The sequence below is a fragment of the Buceros rhinoceros genome, unplaced genomic scaffold (assembly GCF_000710305.1).
Source record: "Buceros rhinoceros silvestris isolate BGI_N320 unplaced genomic scaffold, ASM71030v1 scaffold11631, whole genome shotgun sequence".
Taxonomy (NCBI): Eukaryota; Metazoa; Chordata; class Aves; order Bucerotiformes; family Bucerotidae; genus Buceros; species Buceros rhinoceros.
The window spans coordinates 46,619-55,768 of NW_010392548.1; the positions used below are offsets into that span (position 1 = coordinate 46,619).

At 52.9% G+C, this 9,150-nt stretch overlaps 1 protein-coding gene across 1 annotated transcript in view; it reads right to left on the reverse strand.

Moving 5' to 3' along the window:
* Positions 1–7,256: 7,256 nt before the first annotated feature.
* Positions 7,257–9,150, reverse strand: part of ENDOD1 (endonuclease domain containing 1) — a gene marked incomplete at its 5' end in the record, with an annotated part of 7,328 nt that continues 5,434 nt past the window's right edge. Inside the window, one exon of the mRNA XM_010144530.1 lies at positions 7,257–8,390. Within this exon, the coding sequence (XP_010142832.1) occupies positions 7,257–8,390 (1,134 nt within the window). The remainder of the gene's footprint in view (positions 8,391–9,150) is intronic.

Here is a 9,150-nt window from a genome sequence, read left to right on the forward strand (position 1 = left end):
CCTGCTGAAAAAGAAAAACAAAACATGAAAAGCACAATTTTTGCAAAAAAGAGGGGCAGAAGAATCTCAGGCGGAGGCATCCTTACCAGCTCCGATTAGCAGCCCTGAGTGCAAAGCCCCACCACCGCAGAGATCCAGAACGTCAGTGCTGTGTCCCCAGCAGGCCCAGCCGGGCACGCTGCGGCAATGTGCTCGGTGCTGAGCACCTCCATCTGCTCACAGCTGGGGACAGGAGATGGAGAGAGTGAGGCTTTGAGTGCGCTCCGGAGAGAAATAAAGACAGGTACCAGGCTCCCAGATACATCCCACTCCACCAAACCTCCCTTTGACTTGGCTTGGGGGCATGATCTGTGGCATTACATCATCTGGGGATTCACGATCCTCCATCGCTGGAGCTCAAGCGCCTGCTCCACAGTCCTTGATGACACCCGGCATCTGAGCTGTCAACCTTTTTCTCCTTAAGAGTCCGCTGGTGGGATGATGAACCTCAGAGATCATTTGCACCTCTCCGACAGCAGGATGCTGTTACCATTCAAACCTCTTCTGCAGCCACGGGGCTCTGTGGCCTCACAGATCCGTGAGAAGGCAGCACCTTTGCTCCACACCAAGTAACTCGCCTCAGTCTTGCAGAGTGCAGTGGTTTTTTCGGGTGCAGACTATCGCCTGCAGTGCAAAGATGTTCAGTAACATCCCAGCGATGCCTGAGGGTGGAGGGTGAACTCAGCCACCCCACAAATATGCATGTTTTCCATGAACTCCAAAAACTGTGGGCCAAGTTATTTGCGGGATGGGATCACTCCACACAGGTCAGGCCACCTCAAAGAGTTTGAGGTGCACACAACCTGTTGCAGCAGGACCACACAGGGGTCGTTTCCAGGAGCACCCTGGAGGCACCGGCCTCTGGTATCATTCCTACCTGCAAGGAAGCACCTAGTGACGCAAGAGCCTTCCAAGGGGCTGTGTGGGAAAGAATCCCACCTGCACAATCATCTGGGTGACCCCTGTCAGCGGGCACCTCAAAGGTCTCCATGGGTGGGACAAACCCCATCAGCCACCAACCCCAGCTAAACTTCACTGGCCCCAGCGTTAGGCATCCAGCTGAGGTGCCCAGGTCAACACCTAGTGAGAGATTTGTTCTGAACGGAGACAGACCAGTGCTTGCTGGCAAGAGATTTGAAATGCCTGCACTTGGGCAGCATAAATCCAGACAGCGATGTCTGCCTGAGTCTGTCGTACCATCCCTCTGGAGCTGCTCCACTCATCTCAGCAGCTTGTTGACGTCAGGACCAAGCAGAGACCACTTCTCAGCCACTCCTGTTCGCTGTTCAGCTACCCACCACTTGGTTTCATACCATCACAGAACGGTTTGGGTTGGAAGGGACCTGTAAAGCTCATCTAGTCCAGCCCCCCTGCAGTGAGCAGAGACATCTTCAACTAGATCAGGTTGCTCAAAGCCCCATCCAGCCTGACCTGGAATGTTTCCAGGGATGGGGCATCTGCCACCTCTCTGGGCAACCTGTGCCACTGTTCCACCACACTCATTGTAAAAAGTTTCTTCCTTAAATCTCATCTGAAATACCGCATCCATTGCTGCTCTTCTCCCACCAGTGAGGAGCTCCCATGGTTACTCCCCTGCCCACTAGCATCATCCTGCCCTCCTGCTGCCTCCTGGCTCAGTCTATCATCATCTTCTACCAGCAGACACCGGGAGGTTCAGCAAAATCTGCAGTACCACAGCAACAAACACGCAGTGACATCCACCCCAAATGTCCATTCTCCACCACGTTAAATTAGATAAAACCATCAAGTTGTTAATCAAGGTGATACTGTGGAGGAATCTGAAGCCACTGCTTCAGCTTTGCAGGTGACTTTGCTGCTGTCTCCATGGAAAACAGCTTCTACCTCCCAGGAAAATGGTCACAATATCAGTAGTTTTAGAAAGGAAACCTTTTTTTTCACCCTTTTTTATTTTCACCCTTTTTTTTCACCCTTACAACTGTCAGAAAATGAGCCATGAGGTAAGATGGGCCACGGCTGTAAGGGCACTCCTCTGAGGGGCAGCCAGCCACGCTCATGTGCCAGGCCTGGCTTTAGGCAGGGGCAGGTGCTGAATGTCCACGTCCAAGCTCTAACGCAGACCCTGGGATGCTCTCGGATGACTCTTGTTCCAGCTTGGAACGGAAAAGTCTTTTACACTAAAAATGACAAATTGCCATGAAAAAAACCCGTTTGATAAGTCCCTCCGTTCTGACAGGATGTACTGCCTTGGAGATTTTCCAGCCCGCTGTAACGCTAACACCACTGCAAAGTTCGTAGCCTTTCTGCTTGGCTGGGCACACCAGTTCTGTGGAAATCAATGGCAGATGTTACCCAGTGTGAGATCCACCCCCGGACTGCAGTGGGTCCAACAGCCTGGGACACCGCGCAGCGAAGAGAAACCCAAACCCACGGGATGACAACGCTGCTCACACACACACCCCAGACACACCTCACGCTCCTTGCTCCCAGGCAACTCCTCCTGGCCAAACGAGTTACACTGGTCTTCGTTTTCCAACACCCTTTCCATTTTCTGGCACCGACTACGCCGGACAGACAACCTCTGAACATTCATGGCTCGGTTCCACATAGAGCTGAGCAGCTCCGAAACGTGCAGTGGCAGCAGAGGTATGACCCAGCGGACCTGAGCCCAGGGCTGTGACCAAGGGGCCACGCTGCTGGGTTGCTGAGTCCCTCTGCCGTTATCGGTGCTCAGCACCAGGGTGAAGGAAGCAGACACAAGGGTCACCTCGAGGTGCAATAAGACCCCCGAAGTGTTGGGTGATCTGGTTGGGGCAGGGACATCTGCCACTACAGCAGGTTGTTCGAAGCCCCGTCCAACATGACCTCAACCATTTCCAATGATGGGGCATCCACAACTTCTCTGGGCAACCTATTCCAGTGTCCCACCAGTTCTTGCAGACCTGAAAGGAACGCAGACTCTGCTGGACAGGTTCATCGGCCCAAAGAGAGGTACCTGCAAAACACAGGTGCCAACATCTGGTTCACTCATCCCGGGATCTCTATCCTGCCAGCGGAGGAAAATGGCCACTTTTAGAGGGTGCTTGTTGACCTTCTGAAGAAGGTCTAGGGAATGGCATTGCACGAGAGGAAGTTTCTCTCTGTCAGCTGCTGTGATGTGATCTTTCTGCATCGCAGCCGGCCATCGTGCTGCACCCCAGGTGCATCTCACAAGAACAATCTTCTCTCCCTCTCTCTCCTGGCACACAGAGCTCAGCTTACTGCCTGCAGCCCCTCAGCTTTTACCTACCTATTCTGCAGCTTAATGAATTGACTTTCAAAGTGCTTTGAGAGAGGAAAGGTGTCTAAAAAGCTCAAAAGGGCCGTTAATATCAGATATCAAGCTGTAACAAAGAACAACATGCTGCTGGTGCTTTCTTGATTAGTCACCGCACGCCATAGAGCATTATCTTGTTCGCAATGGTGACAGAAATGCGATACCAGCCCTTCTTTGGAAAAGTAACTTTTATTTTGTTGAAGCAGTATGTTTCCAAGGATAGGGTAAAGCTCAGAAGCCATAAACCATGCCCAGATAAGAATAACCTCAAACAATAGTTAGTTCGCAGCAGGATGTTGCATGTTCTGTGGTAATTGCTCAGGGTTCCAGGCAGATTTCCCATCACCTGCTCAGACATGTAGCACAAAGAAAAGTGCCCCGTGCTGGCGGCGGTCCTTAGCGCTTGAAATCCGAGCATGTTAGCACAATTTTAATAACACTGTTCCACATCTGCCCAACACCTACGGTGCTGCAGCCCCTTGGATTTCAAGGACTGTCCACTTGTGGCCAGAAGACACGGCAGAAGCACAGAGACCTGCTGGCCTGACCAGAGCTAAGCTGGGTCATGACAGTGACGCAGATATGGCAACGTGGACCTCCCGAGGTGCTGCAGCTTGGCTGCCTCTCAGCACACGAGCTCCCACATCACTGTGACCAGGGTGTGCGCTGGAGCTGCTGGTGGAGCTGGGGTGCGGGAGCTGCTGGGTTAAGTTGTGGGGAAGCTGTTCTGGGTGCAAGACCCCCAAGAAGTGTGTTGCTAACCGCTGCACAGTGCTGCACAGCTAAGGTGGGTCAGAGATAAGGCCACACAGACAATCAGCTGTGGGGTGCAGCTACCTCATCCCCAATGCTTGGGCTGCTGCCATCACACAGGCCTTCAGAGGCTGCCGGAGACCCTGGGCCCCCCAGCCTGGTCCCCCGTCACCCTGCCCTGGCATATTCTGGGACCTGAGCTAGCTGCTCTCCTGCCTTGACAGCTGCCACATAGCCCAAGAGGAGCGCTGGGGTTGAGACATGGTCTCGTGACGGTGTGGCAGACCAGCTCCACATTTGGCTCTGCATCAGATCTCTGCATTTGAGTAGGCAGAAATGCAAAGTTTGGTTTGGAGAGCATCCACAGGCTGCTGTCACAAAGCAGCAACCTGGGCCTTGCCCCCTTGTGGCAGACCAGCTCCACATTTGGCTCTGCATCAGATCTCTGCATTTGAGTAGGCAGAAATGCAAAGTTTGGTTTGGAGAGCATCCACAGGCTGCTGTCCAGAAGCAGCAACCTGGACCTTGCCCCTTGCACCTGAAACCCTCAAATCAACAGCTCCGAGGCAAAGAACGGATTTATAAAACACCACTGACTTCTCCCAGCTACACCCACATTGACATAAAAAAGCCACCTCTCCTTTTGAAAAAAGCCAGCACTGCTTGTGGGCGGCCTCTCTTTCTCCACAAAGCAGCTGTGGACCAAAAAGGTAAGACAAAGAGTCATCCCTTTTCCCCGCTCATCCCACTGCCCCCCCCAACCCCACACCCCCACTTCATCTCCATCACCAGCATCCCCAACAAGGCCATTAGTGGATGGGGTGCCACGTGTGCTGCTCTGGAGGTGCAGGCACAGCTGGTTGCATTGCCCTGAGCTAAGGAAACAATCCTCTGTTGCCGTCATGAAGCAGTCGAATCTCTACCCCAGCTCAGCCTTGCCGCAGGCTGCGTGAGGCAGGGGCAAAGCTGCCATGTTGAGTAACTTCTTCATCCCAGCATTGGCCACCACCAACACAGCACCTCTGGGTGCCCCTGGGGATGGCAGCACTGGCCTGCACATCCCTGGGACTCCTTACAGGATGCTACAGCAGATCCAGGGTCCAAACCAACCTGGAGGGAGGGATAGAGGTGGGGGTGAAAGGAAGGATCTGTGTATGTACAACTCCCAAATGTCTCTTGGAGTCCAGCCAGAGCAAATCCTGCTGAGACGGAGCGTCTCCTCCCTGCAGGCAGCTGCACGAAGGGATCCAAAGCCCCTTGCTGAGCCAAGCCCCAGGGAAGGGCAGCATCCCTGTGCTCTCCTCCAGCAGCAGTGCGTGTTCCTGTGTCCCTCACCTGGCTGCAAACCCTGAGGGACCCCTGCAAACCCCTTACATGCACTCTGGCTCTGGTGTCTCAGATACGGACAGTCCTGGCTCATGGTGGTGGGGAGAGGTGGGGGGAAAGTGAGCAGAGAGGATGAGTGGTGCAGAAGAGGGGTTGGATCCCCCTCTGACATAAACACATCTGCTTGTGCATGGGTTCACCAGGTTGGGTATTTACACAGCAACACGAGTGCTGCACCTCAGATCCCCCTCCTGCCTCTCCTCCCACGTGAGAGTCCATAGTCCCCCCAGGAGACAGAGGCAATGCAACAGCTTTCTCGCTTCTCCAGGTTTCCAACATCAGCTAAGGAAGGGAAATAGCCAGCAAAAGGCTTTGCCATTAGGGCTCAGGTTGAGCTCGGCCATGATGGTTCCTGCAGCTGCAACCACCACACGGACCTCTCTTCCTCTTATGGGTGGCAGAGGCCTCTTCCATGAGTGCTACCAGGACCTCTAGGTGCAAGAAACTCCCCACAAGTATTCTACTCCCTCTGCCTTTTCTCTCCCAGTGGCAGGACTACCTTCCTTGACATCTCTCAGGCCAGCTTCACTCGTAGCACAGCCTCCCCAAGGCTGACTCCTGCCCCACTCCAACTCCATTTCTGGGTAAGGGCTATGAAAACACCAAATTGTCCCGTGCAAAAGCAGCACGTGCAGGGGGTGGAAAATGCACCCCCTGCTCCCCAAGCACTTCCTCTCCCGTGTCCCCTTTCTGTGTCCCTGCCACCAACCCGAACCAGTGGGAAGGGCAGAGCTGTTTTTCTTTTGCCCTAAAGGGAACCCCAGGACGATCATTTTTCCCCAGTGAGATGTACTTTCAAAACAAGCCTCAGAAGGGTGGCTGTGGCGTCACCCATCGCCAGCCTGGACATCGTCTTGCAGAGACCTCAGGCATGTAAATACTGCGGTGTGCTTGGGGAGCTGTCAGCTCTCAAGGGAGGCAGGGCAGGGCGGCAGCTGATTCAAAGCCAAAAGCGTGACTCAAGGGTGCTGCTGGGCTTCGGATCAGGCATTAGGGCTTCAGAGCTGAGACACTCATGGACTTAGACCTTCAGGGAATGCCATGTCTTGAAGCTTCGGGGCTTAGACCTTCAGTGGTCAGCAAGAGAGCAAGGAAGGGTGGGGAGAAGATGACCTTGGTATGGCTAAGGGAAACTGTCTTCCCGCCATGCAAAAGAACAGGCAGCAGGTCTTTCCTCACAGCAAGATCCATGCGATTTCAGCTGTCTGGGAAGACATAAGGACTGCGAGACACACCCAGTTGCATCCCTTCCACCAGTGGGACCCCAGTGCAGTGCAATGAGCAGAGCAAAGAACAGCAGGACTTTACCTCTATCTCATCCTGCTCTCTGCTGTTCCCCAGCCCCAAATCCTTGCACCCTCACCTCTTTCTCCAGGTCCCAGAAAACCCTCCATAACCAAAATCCTCCCCCAACCACCACCTCTTCCCTGGCAGGGATGGGCTTCTGCAGAGCTCACTGTCAGTGCGTAGGTCTCAGCGTTACCATAGCCAGAAAGAAATAACCTCATTCCATGTTTGCATCCTGACACCTGCAAATCACAGAAACTCTGTGGCCTGCACCGATAAAACCCGAACACTTTACAACAGACAGAGCTTGAGTTACAATGGTGGTGGCCCCCAGCACTGTCACCTCAGACCTCCCTGTTACTCCCCAGTCATTCATTATTATTAATGTCACTACAATAAATACCAGAACAAAATTGACAGTGTTTGGCCATGTATCTTAAAGCATTGCCCCAATCCTCCTTCACTCCGTGTCTTTGCAGCCGTTGTTTCATCCCTATCAGTCATCAGAGGAGCCTTTAGGGACAAACCGTTTGACTATGTGACCAGCCAGGTAATAAAAACCATGCAGAAGTGTGGCTGTGGCGTCAATGACCAGTGAGAAGGTGCCCCCGATCCCAGTGGCCATGTCTTTGAGGACGGAGGGAATGGCACAGATGGACTGGTAAGGGAAATCAGCGAGGTGAAGGACAAATCCCACCGGGATGCGCAGGATTCTGTAGGTGAGGGACATCACATCTTGAACAATCTGCAGGGAGCCCATGAAGATGTTGATGATGACCCTCCCCACATCACAGGGGATGCTAATGAGCACCATGCTGATGGCTTTAAGGTAGGACACCACCCCATTCCATAGGCTGTAGACTCCGTCCAGAACTGTACCACCAACCCGTTTGATAACAAGCCACAGAAAATAAAACACAAATTTCACCAGCTCCACAAACACGTAGATGACGAGCTCTAGAAGTTTGATGAAAGGGGTAGCAACGATGCCAGCCACTTTTCTCACCAAGCCGCTGTCTTCAGCCTCCTGGTTGTCGCTTGTTCCTACGTGCTCTCCAGAGCGGATCTGACTGACAGCTTGCAGTATTGCTTCTGTTTTCTTCTGGCTTTGGTTGTCTTCCCTACAGTTGCCCTTGAACAAGCCAACTCCTGACAGAAGCTGCTTCTCCAGCTCTCCCACCGTGAGGTCCTCCAAGCTGTTTTCATCATTTGCTTTCTTCACTAGTCCCAGGGACCAGCCCTCTGGAGCATCACAGCAGGCTGCCAGCCAGAGGGCCTCTGGCACTGCCACCTTCCCTTTAACTCGGACACTGGAAGGAATCGCACCTGCAAGGAGATACAGATGGTCCTTCTTGGAGCAGTGAGGGACCAGAGCTTGCTCCACTACCCTCACGACGTCTCTGTTCCAGCTTTTGCTCAGAGATGGGCTCAGGGGCACGGTGTTTGTGAGCGTGTAAGTGGCCATCTGGAAATCCTCCTCATTGAGTGAGCTGGGATTGAGCAGCCCTCTCTCATAACCAGAGCCCACATAGTCTGAGGTCAGGGCTTGATTTGCACCAAGGTTGGCCACACCACCACCGATATCAGCTTCACGCATCATCTCATGCAGGTCATTGTCTGGATCGTCTACCTGAAACAGTAGAGAGTAGAGTTACCGGATGCAGTTTGCCTTCCTAGAAAGCAATGTGTAAAAGGGGCCTTGAAGTACATTTTCCATTACGACTGTTACTACACGCGGTGCCTCGGACCACATCCAGCACTCCCTCCTTATTTTCCTTGCAGATCTTCAGAGGAGCCTATGCTCTACTTAGCTGCACTGCCAAACACATAGGTTTAGGCTGCAAGGGATGCTTGCAGCTCTCCAGACCACAGCACAACGCAGCCTCCAGAATATCACCAGCCATCCTGCACCAAGCTGCTAACTTGTGGTTTTCTTTCTAGAAGAGATTTTAAGGACCAATACATGGCTTGATTTAGGGCCATGTCTCACCTCCTATGATGGCGGTACCTCTTGTTCAATCTCTCTGAACTATCAAATCAAAGCCATGAAGAAACAAAAACCACAGCGTATAAGATGCCTAGGGAAGGCATTTACTTCTCACTACTGATTGTGCCAGAAGCCAGAGTGAAGGCAGGCACCATGGCAGGTGACCTGAACGTCCCTGCCTTGAACGCAGACACAGCAGTGAGCTCCTAGCACTCTCTCAGGGCTTGTCATTAGTAGTCTGAAACTCATGTCATTAGTAGTCTGAACCTTGTTCTTAATGACCGTGCAGTTCCTGGCATAAAAAGGGTGAGGATGCCATCACCGCAGGTCCTTGATGGAGCAGGTACTACCTGCTCATGTCTGCCATTTCCATGCCACAGAGTCAGAGGTAGCAATTGCTGCA